The 25,112-nt window shown below is 37.0% G+C and overlaps 1 protein-coding gene across 6 annotated transcripts in view; it reads left to right on the top strand.

Annotated features, from left to right (window-relative positions):
* COL24A1 (collagen type XXIV alpha 1 chain) overlaps positions 1-25,112 on the top strand; it is a 421,092-nt gene that overhangs the window by 320,977 nt on the left and 75,003 nt on the right. For all 6 annotated transcript variants that reach the window (XM_062191650.1, XM_062191653.1, XM_062191654.1 and 3 more), the window contains 5 exons: positions 1,059-1,112; positions 8,357-8,410; positions 8,501-8,554; positions 16,163-16,216; positions 18,485-18,592. In XM_062191650.1, the coding sequence (XP_062047634.1) occupies positions 1,059-1,112; positions 8,357-8,410; positions 8,501-8,554; positions 16,163-16,216; positions 18,485-18,592 (324 nt within the window). The remainder of the gene's footprint in view (positions 1-1,058; positions 1,113-8,356; positions 8,411-8,500; positions 8,555-16,162; positions 16,217-18,484; positions 18,593-25,112) is intronic.

Genomic DNA, 25,112 nt, shown 5'->3' with positions numbered 1-25,112 from the left:
TCTGGAATTTTTCTGATTAATTCAAGATATCTCATCCAGAGGTTGACTTTTCTATAGAAATATGTAAGTGCCTTTGACAAATATTCTAATCTAAACCACTAACAGAAGGAAATACATGAAAATAATATAAATTTAGTAAATGGGGAAATAATTAGCCAAAAGAGTATAGAATGTTTGCTTTCCCTAGATGTCACCTAATGTATAATAAACATATTGGGAATCTAACATAACAATGATGGTTTTGTCCAGTAGATATGGGACAGGTATCAAGCTTAAATATCCAAAATAACTAAAACATAGGCAAAAATCATTATATTCACATTATGTCTATTAACCTTATCCACTAAGAATGGGTTAAAATTTATTGATATTTCATAATAAATTTTGTGGTTTTACCAGCTCATTTCAACTTTCGGTTCAGACAGTAGATCCTCATATGCAATAACTGACATTTTTGGTGTATTTTGGAGTAGACATTTTAAATAGTTTATCATAATGAGATTTTATAGTAGAAATATTTAGAAAAAACAGGTGAGTTTATTTGTTAAGGATTAAAGTTAATAAGCACAATTTTATTAGGTTAGTGTATGCCTAGAAAACTAAAAATTTCACAGATTAGAGACTGAACAGAAGAATGTCTGATGAAGAAAATAAACTACTACTTTTTTAAATGATCATTTAAATATCTTATATCACTGGTGAAATTAAGTAAGTAGCTGAATGGTCTTACTTAAATCTTTTTCAATCATTTCAACATCAAATAAAATGTAAGTTATTTGGCATCATTTATAACATACTGTACTCATCTAAAAATTCATATTATTTAACTGAATTTCATTTCTCCAACATTTTTCCTAGCAGAATCATTGTGAAGTTACATTTACATAAATCAGTACTTAGCATATTTTGATGATGTCTTGATATCATGTGGAACTAAATAAATTATTACATAATTCCTTTTATATTTTTTGTAAAGGGATAAAACACTGATTGTTTCATCCTCATTCACTAGAAATTAGGTTCAGCTGTGAAATGGTTTTTGTGTATGATCTTTGTAGGGTCCAATGGGGGAACAAGGAGAGAGAGGAGAACCTGGAGCAGAGGGCTATAAGGTAATTCTGTGTTATACAACTTGCTTCTAAATTTGAGTAGAGTTCTCTGAATCTGCTCAACTTCGAATGTAAACAAGCATCATGGAGATGTTTGGTAATGTTGTAACTTTTGATTGTTTTTGTTACTGTTTTGTTTTTGATCCTAGAAGAAGCCTAAGTCTTTTTAGTTTGTGTTCTTTCTGCCTTGAATAATTTTTGTCTCTTCCTCTGTTGCTTTCCTCTCATCATTCAGCCAGGAATTCCTTGACGTTTCTCACTTGAGTACATGAGCCCAACTACTTGGCCATCCTCCACTGGTTGCCCAGGCACATAAGCAGGGAGCTGGATCAGAAGTGCGGCAGCTAGGATGCTAACTGGTACCCATATAGGATATCAGTGCCATAGGTGGCTTTACCCACTAGACTCCTGCGCTGGCCCCACATAACTAAGCTTTTAGTAATGAATTGTGGGCTGGCACTGCGGCTCACTAGGCTAATCCTCCACCTGCGGCGCCAGCACTCTGAGTTCTAGTCCCGGTTGGGGTGCCGATCCTGTCCTGGTTGCTCCTCTTCCAGTCCAGTTCTCTGCTGTGGCCCGGGAATGCAGTGGAGGATGGCCCAAGTGCTTGGGCCCTGCACCCCATGGGAGACCAGGAGGAAGCACCTGGCTCCTAGCTTTGGATCAGCGCAGCGCACCGGCCGTAGTAGCTATTTGGGGGGTGAACCAACAGAAGGAAGACATTTCTCTGTCTCTCTCTCTCTCACTGTCTAACTCTTCCTGTCAAAGAAAAAAAAAAGTAATGAATTGTGGATTAACTGAACAGTACAACCCTCTCTCAAGGTAAAATTTCTGTGGTCGTCTCTGAAATGTAGACTTAGGTGAACCTGACTTCAGGACAAATAGGTAGGTAGGTAACAGTCATTAATAAGCTGATTTTTCCAAGACAATAAATCTGAAAAATTAATTTTTACTTCCTAAAATTCTCTTTGAGCAAATATTGAGAATAGGTCTTAATGTTTGTAAAATTATTGTGATGGCTATTTCATATCTCCCTGTTTTGATCTGAAGCCAGGAGCCAGGAGCTTCCTCTGGCTCTCCTACATGGGTTCAGGGGGTCTAAGGACTTGGGCCACCTTCTACTGCTTTTCCAGGCCATAGCAGAGAGCTGGATTGAAACTAGAGCAGTCAGGACTCGAACTGCCGCCCATATGGGATGCCGGCACTGCAGGCGGTGGCTTTACCTGCTACGCCAGAGCACCAGCCTTGTACAAGTGTTTTGTAATCCAACATATCCAGTGGGTTTACCTGAAATTAAATTTTTGTTGTTGTTTTGGTTTGGCTTGGTTTTTTTGTTTTGTTTTGTTTTGTTTTGTTTTGTTTCGGCAACCCAGGTGCTTCCAGCATAATTTAAAAACCTCCTGAAAACCCATCAACTTTTTCTGTTCATGACTTTTCACACAATCTCAAGAATCAGATTCTTTTTTTTTTTTAAGATTTACTTATTTATTTTGAAAGCCAGTGTTACAGAGAGAGATGGGGAAAGAGAAAGAGAGAGAGAGAGAGAGAGAGAGATCTTCCATCCACTGCTTTACTCCCCAGATGGCCGCAGTGGCTAGCACTGGGCTAGGGCACAGCCAGGAGCCAACAGCTTCATCTTGGTCTCCCATGTGCATTGCACGGGCCCAAACACTTACTATATTTTTTCACGGCTTTTCCCAGGCCATTAGCAGGGAGCTGAATTGGAAGTAGAGCAGCTGGAACTTGAACTGGTGCCCATGTGGGATGCCAGCTTTCCAAGTGGTGGCTTTACACAGTACACACAATGCCAGCCCACAACATCAGATTCTTACAATATCTTCTTTTGGCCTCTACCCACTTCAAAACATCCAGTAGCTAAATCAATATATTTCTCAGCAAATGAGCAGTTAACTATTCAATTGGAAGGAGAAAACAATCTCTTCACCTGGATTGCAGAACAGAAGCCGTGCCCTTGTTATTCTAGAGAGTGAGGCATTCTTCAGAAATCCTTCATCAGAGGGAGCCGCTTCCTGGGCTCACTTTGGAATCTCTTTCCCCTTCGTCCTGTCATATATAGTCCTGAAGAGGTTGTGAGTTGTGCATGTTTCATGTGCATCTTCCTTTCTGTCTGATTCCATCTTAAGTCCTTAGGTTTAGGGGTCATTTTATCATGTATTGTCATTGGTTCTGTTCCAAACTGTCAGCCATCTAATGGCACACAGCCACACTGATTGTATTGCTTCAGTACTTCAGAGTCATGAAATACTCACATTTCTCCCCAACCCAGTTTTCCTTTTCATAGGTTTGATTTACAGAAGGGAATCATGTTTTATTGGAGTTAGCTGTTGTGGCTGCAGGTGATATTTTTAAATGTTTGCTTTTTTATGGTTATTTATATATGCTATGATTTAATCCTGGTAAACTGATAGTTTACCACCAAATTTATTAACTTGTGGCTAAATATAGATAACAAAATTTACCATTAAAAAGCTGTACAATTCAGTGTATTTAGTGCGATCATGTTGTATCTAAGAGAAGAAAATTATCTTCCCCTTCTGCCTTCCTAAATTCTCTGGGGCTCCTATAATAAGACAGATTAACAAAAGGAAAGCACAGAGATTTATTCATTGCAAGTTTTAGGAGACACAGAAGCCTTCATAAAGAAATGAAGACCTTAAAAAGCAGTTAAACCTGAGTGTTTTTATGCTGCAGTTGATGAAAGGTAGAGAGTGATGGAAGAATGTAATAAAGCAAAGATAAAAGCCAAGACTAGTGACAATCAAGCAAGGCTTAGGCATGCCTGCTCATTCCGATTCCCGTCTGTGTCACTTCATCCGAGGACTAGGCTGCTCCTTTACTCCAAGGACGAGGCAGGCACCTGACTGCTGAGGATCGGGTGCTGTACTGCAAGGGAAGATCACACAGTTTTTTCTGCACATGCTGCTTCTCAGATTTCCTTTGCCCAAAATATTCAGTATTCCAAGGTGCTATATTTTGGAATAGTGTGTCTTGAATCTCTTCATACACCATCAAGTTCCATTGTATTTTCAGCACTTAGAAAATGAAGCAGTCATTTTCTACTCTCAGCCCCTGGCAACCACTATTGTCTCTGTGGATCTGTATATTCTGGATATTTCCTATCCATGGAATCATACAACATACAGTTCCTTGGCTCTGGCTCCTTTCACATGGCATAATGTTTGGAAAATTTCTCCTAGTTGTAGAATGTTAGTACTTCATTCCCTTTAATGGCTAAATAATCACCAAGCAGTATTTTTTAAGTTTCTGGGGAATACTGGAGTATTTGCTTCTTTGCTATTCCTAATCAACGATCTTATAAAGCTCTTTTTCTTCAATTTTTTGTTTATATAAAGTGGACAGACTTCATGTATTTCATATATACAGATTTATGAGCATAATGATACTTCTCACCCTACCATCCCTCCCACATTCCCATCCTCCTTTCACCTTCCTCTCTTATTCTTTTAATTGTTTGCAACCCTTGTCTCTACTGTTGAGGAACAGTGTTTTTTTTTTCCTCTTACTATTTGTTGAATTCTTTACTTAGTGGAGGGTTAAGTTTATGATTCTAAAATAAACTGAAAGTAGGTCAACCTTTTTAAAATAATTATTTATTTATTTATTTATTTATTTGAAAGAGTTACAGAGAGAGGGGGAGAGAGAGAGATATCTGCCAATCACCGGTTCACACTCCAGATGGCCGCAATGGCCAGGGTTGGAGCAGGCCAGAACCAGGAGCTTCTCCTGGGTCTCCCTTGTGGGTGGCAAGAGCCCAAACGCTTGGGCCATCTTCTACTGCTTTTTCCAGGCCATTAACAGGGAGCTGGATGGAAAGTGGAGCAGCCAGGACATGGACTTGTGCCCATATGGGATGCAGGTGTCACAGACAGTGGTATTACCTACTACTCCACAACATCAGGCCCAATCACCAAGCTTTTTAACATTTTTACATTCACAAACATCTTTGCAGTTGTAAACTCATAAGTATCCTATAGGAGAAAAAATGGAATGGATAATGTATATTTTGTTTTCCTTTTGTGAACTATAGTGAATTTTTTTTAAATCCTTCTCACTATCCTTTGTTCTTACTTCCCCTTGGTTTAACTTAGAATAATAAAAGTCAAGGGTCTTTCTCATTGTTATTAATATATACTTATATATGTGACACTATTCATGTGTCATATATGATAAAATTTCTACAAATTCTGCCTCTGGTCATCCCATGGAATTTTTTATATCTGCAATGGGCTAGGAGCAGAGCTAGATACCATAGATATAACACTAAATATGCTTGACATAGCCTGTGCCCCAGTGGACACATCAAAAGATGCATCAAAAGATGTATAGAATAAGAACATTTAATCAGTATAAAAATATACATAGTAAATTTTAGCTATATCCTGTGAACTATGCATCACATGAATCAAGATAAATTCATTTAAAGCTAGAAAGGTCAGTTCATGGCAGAAATAGCATTATCCTGTCAACATCTACTTTTTAAATATATGAGCAAAAACATACAAATACCAAGATTCAAGCAAACTAAACTTATATAAAAGAAAGTCCCAAAATATATTGAATAAATTATGTTGTATCTAAAGCTCCTTTTTACTTTGGTTTGGCAAAGGCAGTAGAATTTTTTTTATATACAATGAAATGTTATTAATTCCCAAATAGCCTTTATTCCTTAACATCAGATATACATATCCAAATAGCTATGGAATATCATCAGAGGCACTTCAAACTCAGTATATCTCAAGCCATAATAGCATCATTCTTCCCTGATTTGACCAGGTGCTCCTTTTGTTATGTCCTCAATTCAGTGAGTGGTACTACTAGACATCCAGGTGTGAACACTAGTAAATTTTCTCTCCCTCTCTCCCCACTCCCCAGGCCCTTTTCTTTCTCTTTTTTCCTCCCTTTATTTATCCCGCTCATCAGTCAGCCACTTCTTTTGTGTCTTAAATATTTTTGGAATCTAACCACATTGTCCTACTTTAGTTCAAAGTCTCATCATTTTTACCTAAATTGTTTCTATAGCTTTCTGATGAGACTCTCTGTCCCTCAGCATAGTCTCCCAAATCCATTCTCCACTTACCATCTTCTGTCAAATGATTGTGTATTATTTCTCAGGACATTACCCCCGGACAGGATGTCCTCACTTTACTACCTAGAGCAGCATCCTTCAATGTCGAGCTTATTGTCACTTCCCTTATAAAATTGTCTCTAAGAGTCCCTCAGTCATCCAACTCATTCCACCATAATATCATCTGGTAAACTCCACCACTTCCCTGAGCCTCCCCTAAATAACATTATAATAACATTTACTGTAGCACATTTAATTTTTAACACTATATATTGTCAGTTTTTATTGGGATGAAATGCACCAGAATAATTTCAGTGAAACTCCTAGGAAGATTTGTCTTAGGTGAGATTTGTGTCTAGATTTCACAACTCCAAGAGAGGCAGTTGGCTAGTCCAGGATCACTCCGAAAAGGTCTCTGTAATACCACAGACAAGGCTGATGGCAAAGCTGTAACCGTCCATGATACTCACTTTGTGATTCCTGTTTTTCATCAGCCACTTCTCTCCTGAATCCTGTCTCATAAGTAACCAACAAGTAGTCATAGTTACTTATACCATACTCCCCCCTAGTTGGCCTGATTCTGTTATTTTCTAACTCTTCTCATGTTTTCTGCTGATGGTCATTTGTGCAAATTGTTTTCTCTTTAGTGTGGCCATGCTATATAGAAAGCTTTCCAAGCTAGTCTTCCTCACTCGCCACTGTTCATTTCCTTAAACAGGATTTATTTTCTCTACCAGGAAGTTGAAGCTTAAAACTGTAAATATTTGCATCACAGAATGCAAACAAAGTAGGTTTCAGTTGGCCTTTCCATGAAAATTTTATTGGCTTAAGTATGCAATCCCTTCTCTTTGCTCAGAAAAAGGAGATGAGCCTGATAACTATCTTTCCTAAGGCATTCTTTCTGTAATATATGTACAGTAGGGAGAAAGGAATGTGAGCGAAAAGGACAGTAGAGAAAGGGATAAAAGAGATTACGTATTGAATTCTTCCTGCATAACTCTCTCCTGCCGTGCCCCCGGCTTATTAGTTTTTGTTTACACACTTAAAAAGGAAAAAATGTAGGTCAGCATTCCTTCTTAGAAAAACTAGGGTGATGATAGTTTTCTCATGTCAGAGTCATTTGATATTTCTTGTTATTGTATATAGTAACTGTGACCATGTCTTCAGGTCAGGAAATCTATCCAAATAACTGTGAAATTCATTCAAACTCTGTCCCTTTGATTATTGACCATGCAGCTGGCCCTTCATAGCTGCAGTTTCCACATCCATGGAGTCTACCAATCAGAGATGAAAAATTTTTATAATTGCATCTGCACTGAACATGTAAACCCTTTTTTGTCAATATAGTATAATGATTATTTATATAACCTTCACATTGTATTAGCTATTATAAGTGATCTGGAGATGGTTTAAAGGGAAGGATTTGTGTAGTATGTATGCAAATATTATGTCATTTTACATAAGGGACTTAGAATAATGAGGCTGCTATAACAAATTAACACAAGTGGATACCAAAGTGGATGGCTAAAAACATAAATTTATCCTCCAGTTCTGGAGGCTAAAAGTCTGAAAGTAAGGTATCAACAGGCCCCTCACCCCATGCCTCCCTCTTGGAGCCCAGAGGAGAATCCGTCCTTGCCTCCTCCAGCTTCTTGTGGCTGTCAGCGTTCCTTATGGCAGCATTGTCCCAGAGGCTGCCTCTGTCTTCACTTAGCCTTCTCCTCTGCTGTTCATGTTTGTCTTCCTCCGTGTATCTCTTACAAGGCCACTTGTATGTGGATGTAGGTACCATTTGGATACCCTAGGATAATCTCATCTTGAGATCCTTAGCTTAATGAGATCTACAAAAAGCTATTATCCAAATAAGGTCACATTCATAGGTTATGTTGATTAGGACATAGACATATCTTTGGGGAGGGCACCATTCAACCTGCTACATTAACTCATATTTTCAAAAAAAATCCTGTATATATTTGTTTGTTTTCAATCACCGTAACTTCTATCCATTATTGTCTTCTATCCTATTTCCAAGAAGCATAATTTCTCTGATGTTTAAATTGAATTGTATAACATTTTGCTACCATTTTAAATGTTAGTACCCTATGTTGTATTTAACAATATAATATTTTCTATTCCCTAGGGTCATGTGGGTGTGCCAGGATTAAGAGGTGCTGCTGGACAACAAGGACTCCCAGTATGTTTTGAAAGCATTCTTTGTATTTCTAACATTTTTTAAATTAACATTAATTTAACTTATGTGAATTCTGTTTGATTTTTATTACAGGGTGAGCCAGGTGACCAGGGTGAACAAGGACCAAAAGGAGAGAGGGGATCTGAAGTAAGTTGAAATTCAGACAGTTTAAAATTTACTGTTGACCTAAGAAAGCAAGAGCATGAGGAATTACTATTTATTGTAAATTAATAAATCATTCATCCCTCCAGAACAGGAATCACCATGGCCTCTAAATAGGGTGTTTCTTGTGCGCCGGCCGCAGCACGCTACCGCGGCGGCCATTGGAGGGTGAACCAACGGCAAAAAGGAAGACCTTTCTCTCTGTCTCTCTCTCTCACTGTCCACTCTGCCTGTCAAAAATAAAAAAAATTTAAAAAAAAATAAAAATTAAAAAAAACAATAGGGTGTTTCTTAATAATTGTTCTAAAGCTTGATTATTGACTGATCAATATATTTGACAGTCATCCAAGTTTCCCCTTATCATGAGCCTTCTCTGCCTTTGTGAAAAATTGCATAGGATTTTCCCAAACTTTTAGTCTGTTCTTGCATTTTCAAACAAAAATGCCAATGAACCTTAAAACCAACATTGTAGAGTAAAAAATATATCAGTGAAACCTACTTACTTATGGAACATGTTAAAAAAAATAATTCAACAGTACTTATTAAAGCATGATAAGGAAGGCTTCATTCAGAACTGCTGTAATAGGTGTAGAAACCACTGCAATGGGATCTCGCAGTTAAGGAGAGAGAGCCTGGGCTGTATTTGGAAATGGATGGAAAATGTGAATGGTAATGTTGCTAAGAGGGAACATCAAGGATAAGAGGGATTCTGGCAAAGCCAACCTAACTGGGTTCTTGCTGAAGATAGACCAGTGTGATTGAACATCACCTGGGGGATGGTGGAGGATCAAATCCTGTCAAATATTAAGGATGACTGAATATTGAGGGTGTTTAGGAATCAGGAGAGGTGGTTGCTAAACTGACTTAGCAGAGTTCATTACTAAAGATGAATTTTGTAAGGAAGTACTCAGATGTGCTAGAAGTTTCAGAAGCCTAAATCTGACCCATGGAAAGAATCTTTGTTATAATAACCATAAGATAAGTTATTTGGTATCAAGCAGATTACAAAACTGTTGGTTTATTGAGTTTAGCTTTCTCTTTCCCTGTGCACCCACAGACATTGCTTTAATCTTGTATAACAACTATCTGTATCATTCACAACATCAGCTCATTGCTGCCCTGCTTTTTGTGACAAGCTGGCCACCCACACTGTTTATTGGAAACTAAATTCTTAAGAAAATGTACTATAGTATTTTTCACTTTGTGTTGCTATGTGGGGGCAAACTGTTGAAATCTTTGCTTAATATATACTGAACTGATCTTCTGTATATAAAGAGAATTGAAAATGAATCTTGATGTGAATGGAAGGGGAGAGAGAGCGGGAAAGGGGAGGGTTGCGGGTGGGAGGGAAGTTATGGGGGGGGAGGGAGCCATTGTAATCCATAAGCTGTACTTTGGAAATTTATATTCATTAAAGTAAAAATAAAAATTCTCGAAAATGCATATTGTAGAAACAAAAAAAGAAAAAAAAGAAAATGTACTATAGTGTAATAATAATTGTATGAGAATGAATAAAAAGTGATGAATTTGAGATCATATTTTTCCTAATTTGTTAAGCACTCTTCGCCCATACTTGAATTTCCTGCTCGTAAAATATAAAATGAGGTTGAATCAGATATATTGAAATAGATTATCAGTTATCTTGAAGCCATTTTGAATAAGCTTAGGATCTATCCAATAATTTCCTGTCTAGTTCCTTAATAAGAATTAATAAGTAATAAATTTAAGTAACCTGTCACAGGCAATTCTGAACAAGGAAAGAATGCAGAAAAAAAGACAGTTTCCATATTCACTTAGGATTTTAATATCGAAGATAGAAAAGATTATAGAATAAACTGTGAATCTAAAAACACTGCAACTACAATCATGCTATTTCTGTATATTTGTATTCTATGCCTAAGAATGCAAGAGAGTCTCCTAAAACTTGATCCTTAAATGTCTAGTCTTTTACAATTAATAATTTCATATTTAGAGTTTTCTTTTTCTTTGTTAACATGTCTTAGGAAGAAGAAATTTTCTGATGCTTATTAGTATCTATTCCAATTATGCCCATGAAAAGCTAATACTCTTTTTAGACAGCTCCAGCCCACACGGTCAGCATTCCCTGTGTTGGAGCCAAAAGGCATTGAGAAGGCATAGTTTAAATTCTGTATAATTTAGGGAAATCAGTTCTTTCCATCTTGAGGCATTTCTGGCATACTTAAGGGAATGTTCAAAAACTTCTTAGAATTAAAAATAGTATTAATTGCTACTAGAACAGCCACTGACTATGTATTATTTACTGGAGACAATAATGGCCAGATGGGTCCTGTCCAGTTGCTGTCATTTTGTTTTTGCAAAGCTTTAAATTTATTTTTTAGATGTGGAAATGCCTTTTAAAATCATCTAGACAACACTCTCATTTTTCAGATGAAGAAATTTAAGTCCCAAAGAGATTATGAGTTACCTCAGATCATAGAACTAATCAGCAACAGAACCAACACTAGAAATTCTAATTCTTGACTCTCATTATTATATAAACACCTTCTATTACTTTGAAATCTTTCATAAATTAAGTAAAGTATGATTAATTTTATTCAACCAACCAAATCATTTATTGGGCAGGAGACTAGAGAGCTATAAAAATAAAGAGTATGACAAAACCAGTTGCAGAACCATTACATTTTGTAACACAAATTTGAATAAGCTGTCCTGTAATAGCTTTCAGAGACCAGAACTCAAGCCAAAATCTTACTTTCCTCCAAATATGAAATTCCAGATTTTAGTAAATTGAAATTTCTTAGTTAAAAAGGGAGTATTTCTTGCTTAATTCTATAAATCAATTTGCTTTATAAGGTTACCCTTTCAAAGGAAGTTAGAACTAGGAAAATATTGGCATAACTGTCCTTGAGCCTTATTTAAACAAAAAATTAACTAATTAATTAATTAAAAATAAGGGTTTACAGTAACATTGCATGTTTAAGATATAGTGTCCCTTATCAAAAAATTAGAAAACCTTTGTTAATATTCTATTAACTTGAAGAATGATAGTTTACCAAAGTCTTTGCCAACACGCTTGATTTCAAATGGGCCACTCTGTATTATTTTTCAGTGTTAGTCAGGCAAAGAAGAAAACACATTTTTACATGAACTCTAACAACTCCATATTAAATTCATTTGTCTTTCCTGTTACAAAAGCAGAAAAGATTATTTGTTGATTTATAAGGTACTTACACTTAAATAAAAATACTATGAACCAGTTAAGCTTGAAAGTAGCATAGACAACTTTTCGGTGACTAGTAGAAGAGTGACTTTTTTTTTCCTTTCTTATAGTACCAGCTGAATTAATCATTTCCTGACATCTTGCATGATATTGTATTTTCTTTGCCTTTGCCCAATCCTAATTTCCTACTGAACAGAACTCCTCTGTGTAGGACTAACATTTACTTCTTAATTTACTTATAAAACTATCTGGCAACTTTGAGGGATTTTTAATCTACAAATTCAAAAAATTTACTATCTTAACTAGTTTTCAGCTTCTATAAAAAAGAAACTGTAGACTAGGTGTCTTGCAAACTTAAAAATAAAAATTATTTCTCATGGTTGTGGAAGCTGAAGACCCAAGACCAGGGTGACAGCATGGTCAGGTTCTAGTGAGGGCTTTCCTCCCCTGTAGACTGCCAACTTCTCATGTGTGTCTTACATGGCAGAAGGAAGGCAAGAGAGCTCTCTGGGGTCCCTTTTATAAGGACATTAATGCCATTTATGAGGGCCCCACCCTCATGATTTCATTACCTCCAAAGGCTGCAGCTCCTAATACCATTCCATTAGAGTTAGGATTTCAACATAAGAATTTGGTGGGCACACAAACATTCAGTCCACAACAGGTAAGGATATTTTGCACTTTGGTGGTTTTTACATATTTTAAATCTCCATTGTAAAACTATGGTTTTTCTAGCCAGTCTGCTTTGTTTTAGTTGTAGTGACAACAATTGTAATAAGGAAATTTTCTTGAATCAAACATCCATAATTAAAGAGTTTTGTTATTTATAAAACACTTCTATCTAATGTTCAACAAATAGATTTTGCAATAATTGTAATACTATAATTAGTAAATATACTTTAAAATATTTTTCATATTCATAATTTCCTTTATTGTTACTCTTTTGTGAGCTGCTTCCTGATGCCCATCTAAATCTGGTAACAATTGTCATGATGATATGCCTGTAGATGGAGATTTCAGGACACGATATGTAACTCTTCTGCAATAAAACCTAATATAATGATCACTCCAAAATGTAACTGATTTGAAGAAATCCATGAATCTCTCTGTTTTTATTTTGTTACTTGAATGTTTGGAATAAAACAAATTTATGTATGTTATACTAAAAGTATAACTCTGTTCTTTATAATGGCACTTATGGTGGTAGAAACCTAAATGGTAGAAATCTAACCAGTTGGCTGCTTTTAACTCTGTCCATTCAAATAGCATTTGATTTAGTTTTCCCCACTCATTCTCTTCTCAAGCTTGCAAGTACATTCAGGTGCAATAGTGAGGAGTCGGAGCAGAATTTGAATTGAACCTTTGGTCGTTGTCTGCATCAGTAGAAATGCACATCATCCCTTACGGCCCCCAGTTGCCATCATCCCACCATGTTGGTATCTACCTGGGCCCTTCAGGAACAAGTTCTTTGACCCATTCTGGCATGTAGTCATTTACTCATCTCATATGCCAGGCCTCCTCAATTAAGATTCTCAGGGCAATAGCCTTCTGCTATTAACCAGAAATAACTTTCTGCTCCACCCCATACCCTCCTGGATGGTTAGAGGACTAAACATTGCATGCAGAAATTTCTACTCTGTTGCTGACACTCAAGGCCCTTTATGTGGATTTCTCAGAGAGAACTTTAGTATCCATGGGTGCCATCTCTGCACTCACATCTCCAGGCTCAGCTGGGAGGATTATTGTTTCTACCCATCTCCAGACTTGAGGGCAGGCTAGAGCAAAGGGCTCTTCTCAGAAATCACTATCGGTGTCTTAGCAGTCTTCTCTTCTGAATTTCCTAACCCTTTTCCTCAACTTGAAGATCCTTACATAGGAAAAACTCTCTTACATTATCATCATTCTCTTAAATCAGTAAGTTTTATGCCCTCCTTTATAATTCCTGATTTTTGATAAGATAAATTTTAATGTTTAAAATCAGACTTTTTAATTACAAGCATGATTCTGAAAAAACATTTTTCTCAAACCCTTACCTCGACCATGAGTTTCACTGGATTAATTTGAAATTCCTAATCAATAAAATGTCTAATTTGGAAGTCAAAAGCATATAACAGATGTATCTTTGCATAAAAAGAAATACCATGAAGGTTAAAAACATACTAGGTAATTTCTTTCCCCCTCACCAACATTATCCCTGACATAATATGCAAAGGTATGTTCTGCCACCTAAATGATTGAGTCATTCCCTAGAGAGGAGCAAAATAGGAAACCCTGAATTATCAGTTTACATGCTTTTTAATTAGCACTATTCAAGTTGATTGAAATAGAACAGTTTTTAATATTTAAACCAATTTCCATTTGCTTTTCTACTTTAATTGTGCTCTGAAAACCATTATCTTACTACAGGTATCACAATTTCCAGAAGTTGTATATACTTCAACTAAACCAAGGTCTCCAACTATCTTATTTTCTGATTTACTCACATGTAGAAAGACTCTGTATTAGTGACTTCTAAACAAAAAAACAAACAAACAAACAAAATGGTTTTTGAAGTAGGAGTTAGAACCTCCCAATTACTTCCCCATTACCAAATTCTAACAAGCTGAGATTCTTACAGAAATGTCAGTCTTCTCTTTGACAACATACATTGTTTCTTCTTAGGATTTCTTTTTTCAGTCCCTGTGTATTTTTGGTTCTTGGGGAAATTTCATTTTTTCAATATGAAAATAGCAAGGCCAACACAAAATAGAAATATGAATCGTAGGATATGGCAAAACCAAAGGAATGGGGAAAGGACAATAGCAAAAGGAAGAGATGAGATGTTATGAAAAGACACAACAATAGGGTGTCCTATTATCAGAGATGATGTTGGGGAAAGAGGAAGAAAAGGCAGAGAGGTGTTTCTGGGAACTTAGGGACCAAGGTTGGTCTCCCTCTCCTTTGATTACCCTTTCTTTGATCAATGCAATGAGTGAGAAAGATAAAGTAGGACAGGGCAGATCCTACTTGACAAGCAGGGCAGATCCCTCCAAAGGAAAATGAAAGTTCAGAACAGAGCTTGGGATGAGGCTGAAATGAGATACTGTTAACACCTCCCCTGAAGCTAAGATGATGATTTTAGTAGCTTCAATTCATCTCTCTACAACTGTTCTAGAATGGAAAATCCTATTATTCCCTTTTAGTTACTTTTACCTGTTTGCCTCTCATCTACTACTTGGGATTATCTGTGTTTCCAGTCCACAGTTGGCTCTAAATGGGATATCAATGAGACCTGGCTGCTTGGGGAATTATTTTGGAAACATAAGATATTAACTGGATAGATGGGAGGAGTGCACACCAGAAAGAAATATGTTGTAACCCAGAGTAACAGAATTTAGGTTTCCCAGCGTGGAAAGAGAGGGGACCCATTCACCAAGGATTTATTGAACTCCTTCTATGTGCCAGACACTTTTCTCCCATTCTGGCAGTGAAGGGAATAAGAGAGAGGCAGCAAGCACAAATTCTGAGAGAGGAATGGGCAGTTGAAGAGGAAAACAAAGGGAATCGAGATGCATGAGATGATGGGGTTCTGTAATATCTTCTAAAGTTTCTTCTTTTTTTGTTATTGTCAAATTAAATCTTTGTCGTTATTTGTCTTCAAGTTTGAATACCTTTAACATCCCATTTTGGTGGAATTCTCCTGTTTTTGAAAACTTTGGATGATATCTGACAATCCGATTCTTTTTCTTACTTGTGAACCCATGAACTCTTTTGCACATTTTTCTTAAAATAATTTTAGGATATCATCAGAACAATGGCATGATTTGCAAAGGCAAAGTTCCTAACTATCCTGGCAGACCAGTTACTGCTGAAGTAATTATGATTTCAAACATCTCACACATGGAAAAACAGACCTTGATTCACAGTTCTCTGAGCTTCCAGAGAAGCACATTTTAGGATATCAATCCATATCTCTCACGACACTGTAAGTGCCTTGTGAGAGGAATATTGCTTTTGCATTATCAGCATGGAACAGAGTTCCTGATACTTGTTTAATGCCTGTAGTTAGTAAATGTTTGATGCATTAATTTAGCCTCTTTCAAAACAAGACAAAGGTTCTACCTAATAGTGGGGACATTTATTAAATAATCTATTCAATTACCTTTTAGAATTGTGATTTAAGTTCTTTAATCTTAGTATTAAGAGCTAGAAAGAAAACCATGGAGATCTGGTCCATTCTCTTATTTTCAGATGAATAAAAGTGACACCCAGGAAAGCTAAATGACAATCCCATGGCATATAAGTAGTTATATCAGCACTTCCTGTGGCATCCAGGTCTCAGCATTCTTTTCTACGGCTTCATTGAAGTAAATTTGTTATAGTCAGTTGACAGCTGTGCTTCCCCTTTTCAGGGCCCTAAAGGCAAAAAAGGAGCTCCTGGTCCTCCTGGAAAACGTGGGATTCCTGTAAGTAATAGATCTCTTTCATCTTTCTTATTTTTCTACACAGAATCAGCAACTTCAGCAAGCAGAAAAGTTAGGGGCCAATTATGTCATGTTGGATAAATCAGATTGTCTTGAGAGAAAAATTAAATCCATGCTGGAACACAAAGGGAACAAACTATGACCACTAACTTCAAACCAAACTTGCTGTTTAAATAGAAGTTCTAGGACTGAAAGATGCTATTTTCCTGTTTTATGGAGCCCATTCTGTGGACTCTGATGGGAACTTGCATCATAACTAAATGAATAATGACAAAGGTCAGAGATTTTCAAGCATAATTAAAACGACATGAGCTGGATTTTAAATGGAAGACTCAGCCTCTTAGTCTCCTGACAAATAGAACAGAATGTCTCACAATTTTTTTTTTATTTTCTTTTCTATTCCCTTTCATCGAAGAACAAAGATTAATTTTTCATTAACCATCAGTTTGTTCCTCTGGCCTGATAGATATGTGTCAGCTGACTTAAGATTTCCCTTTTGTGCCCCTATAACCAAGGCTTTGATGCCTGGTTTGGATGGACTATATTGGATCGAAATAGGTAGAGAAAATGAACATAAAATACAATCACATTCAGATCAGAGATTCCTACATATAAAATCTAGTTGCTCAAGAGGAGAAACTAAAACTTCAGGCACTTCTTCCATTATATAATTACTTTTTCTTAATTTTTTTATTTATTTTTCCCCAAAGAAACTTTATATTTAAGGAATACAGACTTCATGCATTTCATAAGTACAACTTTAAGAATATAGTGATTCTTCCCACCATACCCGCACTCCCATCTACTCTCTCCCACTCCTCCTCATCCTCTTTCTCCCATTCCAGTAACATTCTCCACTAAGATTCATTTTCGGTTAACTTTATACATAGAAGACCAACTCAATTACTTTTGCACAGTAAAAAAAAAAAAAGACAAAAAACTATTTCTCAACAGGGTTGAGTAAAGGGTTATTCAAAGTCATTCCATCTTGAAGTTAATTTCACTTCTTTTTTTTTTAGAAACTTAATTAACTTTAACCAAGCACCCAAGAATGATACATCTTTTGAGAGCACTTAGACATAGTTACAATACAACTCCCTGAGAACAGTGGTCCTGCATGGGAAGTTAGTGCACAGTGATTCTTATTGTTAATTTAACAATTAACACACTTACGTATGACATCAGTGATCAGCTGAGGTTCTTGACATGAGCTGCCTAGAATATAGAAGCCTTTTGAATCCACAAACTCCATCAGTTTTTAGACAAGACCATAGTAAAATGGAAGTTCCCTCCTCCCTTCAGAGAAAAGTACCTCCTTCTTTGATGACCACTTCTTTCCACTGGAGTCTCACCCACTGAGATCCTTCCTATAGGACACTTTTTGCCTCAGTGTCTTGGCTTTCCATTCCTGAAATGCTCTCATGGGCTTTTCAGCCAGACCAGAATGCCTTAACGGCCGATTCTGAAGTCAGAGTGCTATTTAAAGTGATTGTCCTTCTATGAGTCTGTTGTGTAGACTGCAGAATGTTGGAACATTCACTCCTTTTTAATTCTATTATTATTACCAGAACCTTAACCCTATCCATATGATCACTCTAACACTGAAGGTGGTATTTTTACCACCCAGCTTGAGGGGATTTGGGGCCCTATGGCAAGTTTTTGATCTGTATCCTGAGAAGTCGGTTGGAATGTATGCAGAAGTATACAACTTTAGTTACAAACTTCATACACTTCATAATTATAACTTTAGGAACACAATGTTTCTTGCCACCATGCCCACCTTTCTACCCATACTCCAAATCCCTCTTCCTCATTACTCTCTTATACAATTACTTAATTCAGGGTGGCAACCAAAAGAGTCATGACTTGTTTCTTGGGAAGATAGCACATACAAGGGTTTGCAGATGGTGAGTAAGCCTGTATCCTATGTTAACAGCTGCATATTAAAGACCTTTACTTCACAGCTGGTTGTGCATGGGCTGGCATCATGAAAATTACCCAAGAATTGTACTAAGACTGTAACAGTTACTCAGTAAATTGTAGATTAGGTTGGCATTTTTCTTAGGTAACTTTTTAAAATAGCTATCTGTTGAATCCAAATTGTAGATCATTAATGAACCTTAAAAAAAAAAAAACAGAAAATGTGTACTACAGTATAAAAATATAACTCCTCCAATAAATATGAAAATATATTGTTACTTAAACATCTGTACATCATCTCTATAATGCAAGTAATTTTTCATTATCAAGGGACTTCCAGGACCCCCTGGGCCAAAAGGTATACAAGGATACCATGGACAAGATGGGATTTCAGGAAATCCTGGAAAAGTTGGCCCACCAGGAAAACAGGGACTTCCTGTAAGTAGTGTGAATTTCTCTTTGCTCTTTATTTCTTACATGTTGTCTCCTTGCTTTTTTGAAATTATATGTATGATTTCCAGGGGCTATCAATAGGTGAGTTATCTTGGATATTTTATATCTAATATCCCATACTATTAGTAATTTATGCCATTTTATACATATATAATCATGTAAAGAATTATAAAGAAACAAAATTTTAGGGGCTATACAACTTGTCTGTGCTTTGAGTTCATCAAAAGTCTTAGGCCAACTTTGGTATAGCTAGATCTTGGCAGTAACTCAAGATCAGTTCAGCTGAAAATTGTTTTCCCTTTACTTTTACAGCCTCACCATTTTATAATTGTGTGTATGTTTTCCTTCTGTTCATCTAGGGATTATGCAATGATGTATGTACACTTATTTTTATGCAAATTTCTATATTATTTGCTTAATCAGAAATTTTTAGATCATAGTTTTGTCTTCACTCAACTGTCCATCTTTCATTCCTTAATGTTATCCTAGTCCAGATAGTTTTGCTATCTTAGCTTGTGTTTTCATTCAGACCACTGAAAGAATTAACTACTAACTTTCAAGAGCACAATAAAATTTACCCTTTTACATTTCCACTGTTTGGATATGATTATCTGTTGATTTATTTTCCTTTTAAATACATATAGTTATTTATTCAAATCTAGCATGTCAGTATTCCTAAACTCAAATTCAGATTAATATTTTTCTTTACTGTGGTGAGTTATCTCATTAAATAAAAATATGAAACTGTGACATAATTAATTTTAATTATTTCCTACATAAATATCTATTCAGATTCTGTCTGAAAAGACAACTATTTTTTTTGGGGGGGGGGGGAGGTAAAATAGCAAGGTTTATTAGGGAAGGAACATCTGTAAGGACAGATGGGCACCTCTCCAGACAGAGCCTGAGAGACTGGGGAGGAGGAAGGAGGGAGGTTACATGTTGAGTGGAGAGATTACACCTGACCAGGCCAGGCAGGTGGCTCAGCAAAGATGCAGAGAGCTGAGCGCACAGACCAGTTGAGGCTGGGGGTTTTTAAGGAGATGGGTCTTGCTTCCCCACCTCTGCTCCTCTTGGAACAAAGGGCTTTTTTGATGTAAATAGAAAAACTTCTCTTGAAGGTCTGAAACAAAGGACTTTATGGATGCAAATGTTATCAGACAGGAGGAAGGGAGCAGGGTGTTTGAGATGCAGATACTAGGCTGCACCTGGGAGATTGTGGAAGATTGTCAGGCAGAAGGGGTGGGAATCTCCACCTGGCAGGTTATCAGGTAGAAGGGGGCATGGCAGGATGTGAACTCTGGGCTGCCCCTGAAACATTGTCAGGATGACTTTGAGATGCAGATGCATATGCTGGACATAGATGTCTTCTCTTTAGGCCTGTTACACACACATAAGCTCATAATTGACTTCCTACCTAACATTCCCCCCTCAAGAGGTAATACCCAAAATTCTTCTTTGGGATTATGGATGGAGTTCCGTTTTCTGTAACTTCTTCAAAGCTGGCATGTGGGCATCGAGGAGGATTTGGGTATTTTCCTCTTGCTATCTGTCTTATGGTGTGCAACAGTGGCCTTGGAAAGACTGTCCTGCTTGGTCCAGAGGGCTGCTCAGGTCGTCCAATGGAATGGGCTGGAAGCCTTGTCTGACAACCATTTGGAGTTTGACAGGCTTTAGTCTGTTAGAGACAAAAGGAACAAGGGCATTAAAAACATAAGGTCCAAAGAGAGGCAGCAAGATTACAGAAGTTATTGGGCCAAGGAGAGGAAGTAGGCAGGATTTCCATGACCAGATGTCAGGCCAGAAATCCCAGCCCTGCTTGGCCTGGTCCTGGAGCTGTTTGGAATTGTCCAGGAAAAGTACAAATTTGGGTTTGTACCTGTCCAGTCTGGTTGACCCAGAGACAACATTCTTCCTGGAGCATGGCACAGATACCTCTCGGAGCAGCAGTTAGCATGTCCAATATTTCTTTCTTTTATAACCTTTTGTGACTTTCACACACCCTCTTTTAACTTTAAACATTTCACCATTTCCATTCCAGTCTAGAGTAAACTAGCCATCAGGATAAAGTCATTCTTACAAACCATGTCCTTTCCTTATTTAAAAACCTCTTTCCTTTTCAACCCTTCTTACCAACAACACTCTTTCCTTTTAAACCTTTCTTACCAAGCACACATTTCTTTTTTTTTTTTTTTTTTTTTGGACAGGCAGAGTGGATAGTGAGAGAGAGACAGAGAGAAAGGTCTTCCTTTTTGCCGTTGGTTCACCCTTCAATGGCCGCTGCGGCCTGCACATCTCGCTGATCCGAAGCCAGGAGCCAGGCATTTCTCCTGGTCTCCCATGTGGGTGCAGGGCCCAAGGACTTGGGCCATCCTCCACTGCCTTCCCGGGCCACAGCAGAGAGCTGGCCTGGAAGAGGGGCAACCGGGATAGAATCCAGCGCCCCGACCGGCACTAGAACCCTGTGTGCCGGCGCCACAAGGTGGAGGATTAGCCTGTTAAGCCACGGCGCCGGCCGCCAAGCACACATTTCTATACTTGATGTTTTCCATAGAGCCTGGTTGGCTCTTCTTACCTTACCAGAAGCCTGAGGTCTCCATGCAGAGTGAAGATGCCTTACAAATCCCTTGTGTGATCTAGAGCTCTGGTTAAGGCAGAGCTGAGCAAAAGTTCCTGGGGGCAGAGCACACTTCAATAATGTGCCATGCTATAACTGAAAGACAACTATTTTTAAGGAGTCATAACATGGTGTCTGTTTAGGAGGAAATGTGTCAATATGTCAGAACATCAGAGGATCAGTCACATTAAAGTCTAGACAACCCTGGCAGCCAAGCTGAAGTTTTCAATTAAAATAGTTACTTTAGAGACTCCCATCGATACTATCAGTCTAGTTAGAAAAGATTCCAGTTAGGATCCAAGTCCTAAGGGGAGCTCTTGCCCTGAGCCTTCTTCATCTTTCTGTTGTTCTGCAGGCTTACACGTAATAGTTTTAAGATGAAATTGCGAAAGTTTTAAAACACAACAGCAAAACCCTTTGAATTCATTTGAGAGTCTATATTTTTGTGGATTAGGTTTCATGGGAAATGTTATGGTGAAACTTTTCCTATTTCTTTGGATAGCATCTTGAGAGTTCAAACAAGGAAAACCACATTTGAAAAAGTATATATCTTAAATCTTGTTGCTGTACCCAGCTTTATGTGGATGTCTCCAGGAGTTCATAAGAATAAAAAGTGAGTTGTAAATACTTTCATGTGCTGAATAATGACATGTTAGTCATTATGTGATGAGCTACATATGTAATGGTAGTTCACAGAGAGTAAAATTGAGCTCAAAAATTCCTATTGTCTAATAACATAATGACAATCAAAATGGCTGTGTTTGTGGTGATGCTGGTATAAACAGATCTTTACTGCCAATAATATAAAAGTATTATACAATTATGTATGGTATATAATACTTGATCATGATGACACACAACTATGTAATAGTCTTAAAATGAAACTGAGAAACTTTAAAAATACAACAGTAAAACCCTTTGAATTGGTCTGACAGTCTATATTTTTGTAGATTAGGTTTCACAGGAAATCTTATAGTAATACTTTTGCTGTTGGAAAAGTTACCATATTGTGGATTACCATCTTTTGGATTATGTTTCACAGGAAATGTTACATTGAAACTTTTCCTACTGGAAAAGTTCTTCTTATTGGAAAAGTTATGTTACCAGTTTGTATATTTATATACTATGATGTTTATCATTATTTGATTACTACTTTTCTTCAAAAAGATTCACACAAAGATACAATGACAAAATTGCTTAAAAATGCATTCCTCAGAACATATCATAATGCATAACTGTGTTAATAAGAAATAAATGTTTAATTATTTTATAAACTTACTATTTAGTTAACTGATTAATTAACAGAAGTAGGAAATAATTCAGATATCCATTCCAGTTGGGGATAATTGAACCAGTATCCTAGATACAAAGGTACTTCAAAAAATTCATGAGTAATGAATTAAAAGATAATGCGTAATTATCATAGACTTTCTGTGGCACTCTTATATATGTTTAATAAGCATTTAAGCATTTGAGATATTTATCAGATCATTTGTGGCTCATCAAAAAGATTGATTATTTTTACATCAAATCACTTAAAAACAACTTCTTTCTGGAAATATATCATTACTGAAGGTCCCCATAGGAAGGAATAAAAACTCCGTGGAATGAAAAAAAATTTGATTGGATTATAAAATTATAAACCAGGATAGGCACTTGGCTCTGCAATTAAGTTGCTACTTGGGACATTCACATCTCATACTGGAGTGCCTCGTTCTAGTCATAGCTCTTCTGATTATGATTCAGCTCCCCACTCTTGCATATCCTGCCTTCTGAATAAAATAAAAATAATTTTTAAATAAAAATCATTTTCTCTTGCATAAAATGTACAATGTAGCAACTGATTATTAGCTGCTACTGGTTTCTAGCATGAAAATATATTTTTTTTCATAACTCTGCATCCTTCTTCAGTAGTGAGATAATAATCAAGCATAGTAATTTAATGCCTAAGAGAAAATCAATATAGAAAATATTAAGTTAATGTAAAATAGATGCTAATTCCATTCTGTTCCATAGGGTACCACTCTATGCCTATTCCTAGAATCTGCCACACTAGAATTTTTGGCTGTGTAGCTAAAAGCTCATGTATTACATAAGAACACTAGCTCTGTCTACAATATTCAAGAATAAAGGGGATTCTGGCATTGTGGCATAGCAACATAAGCCTACACCTGTGATGCCAACATCCCTTATGGGCACCATTTGAAGACCCTGCTGCTCCACTTCCAATCCAACTCCCTGTTAATGTGCCTGGGAAAGCAGTAGAAGATGGCCTATGTCCTTGTGCTCCTGCCCCAAGCTCCAGGCTTTGGCCTAGCCCAGCTCCAGCCATTGCAGCCATCTGCAGAGAAAATCAGCAGATGGAAGGGGTGGGTATGTGTGTGTCTCACTCTCTTTTGCTCACTCTCTCACCACCTGACACTGCATCATTGGACTGTCAGTGCCAGGCCTCTGCACTATGAATAACTTCTAAACTGTCCTGCACATCAGGCTTCTCCCTCAAGATGTAGATGGAAATGTTGGGCAATTTGACATAAGTCACCTCCAAAGTTCTGAATTCCACAGGAGGCTGAACATTTTAAAAGTTGTTTTAACTTTGGATTCATTATTGTTTTAGACTTCCTTCATCATTTGTCTTTTACTCTAGGTACAAAGTTGTTGGGATAACCATATTAATGAATTTGTGGCATATTATCATCCTACAAATTTTGCATGGACCTAGTCTAATTTTCTTTAATTCCCACTCTTATTCCCTTCTCCTTAACATAGCCAACTATTTTATGTGATATTTTGTTTAATTTATTAGAGATGCAGACAGAGAGAGAGAGTGACAGATAGGGAGAGTTCTCACCCACTAGTCTACTCCCCAAATGTACACAGAGCCAGGGAAGGGCTGGGACTAAAGCCAAAGACTGGGAATGCAATCCAGATCTCCCATACAGGTAGTCGGAACCCAACAGCCTGATCTATAACCACTGCCTCCAAGGGTCCACAATAGTAAGGAGCTGTATTCAAGAGCTGGAGCCAGATATGGAACCCAGATACTTCCATATAGAACATGGGCTTCCCATTTGGCATCTTGACCATTAGGCCAAATGCCCACTTTTGTGTTTTGATGTATATTTTTATTTGTATCTATTATCCTAGAAATGTCTAGGACTTTTGTGCATTTATCTTGAATATTATAAGTGATCTTAGGCCATTCTGCTTCTTAATTCCTTCACTAAATATCAAGTTTTTAAGGCTCATTCAGTTTGCAATAGATATATCAGCTTCCCCTCTTCTAATTGGCATAATCTTTATGCTGTTTATTAACTACATTTTAACTAGCAAAAGAAATTTAGGTAGGAACAACACACATCTGTATCTAGAATATGTACCTACATCTGAGTATTATTGCAGCTATCTCCAACTGATCCCCCAGGAACCATTGGATTACCACTATGATTACTATTTTTAAAAAGATTGACTGACTTCTACTAAATGCTTCATCTTGTTTATCCCATTATTGAGAGCCTCCTCTATGGAGGAGTTTGCATAGAAACTAATTATCTTCACAGTGCTTCAATTTTAAGAGACATCTAAATTCATCTTTCTCAGACCTTATATTAGAGCATTCATTCATCATCACTATGATAAAATACCTGAGACAAGCTACTTTGTAGAGACAAACTACTTTTTCACAGGTTTGAAGGCTGAAAGTCCAATATAAAGCAACCCGAGTCAGTCTGACCTCTTGTGAGGTTCTAATGACAGATGACATCAAGGAAGCTCATATGGCACCAAGAAATCACATTTCCAGACAGGAAGACAAAAATCTAGATGGGTCTGGGTTTGTTCTTTTTATAACTCTCCCATGAGAATTTACCCAGGGTCCCACAAGAACTG

Source organism: Lepus europaeus, chromosome 5, assembly GCF_033115175.1.
Source record: "Lepus europaeus isolate LE1 chromosome 5, mLepTim1.pri, whole genome shotgun sequence".
Taxonomy (NCBI): domain Eukaryota; kingdom Metazoa; phylum Chordata; class Mammalia; order Lagomorpha; family Leporidae; genus Lepus; species Lepus europaeus.
Note: the sequence above shows the minus strand (reverse complement) of the source record. Positions and strands in the feature narration are given on the sequence as shown.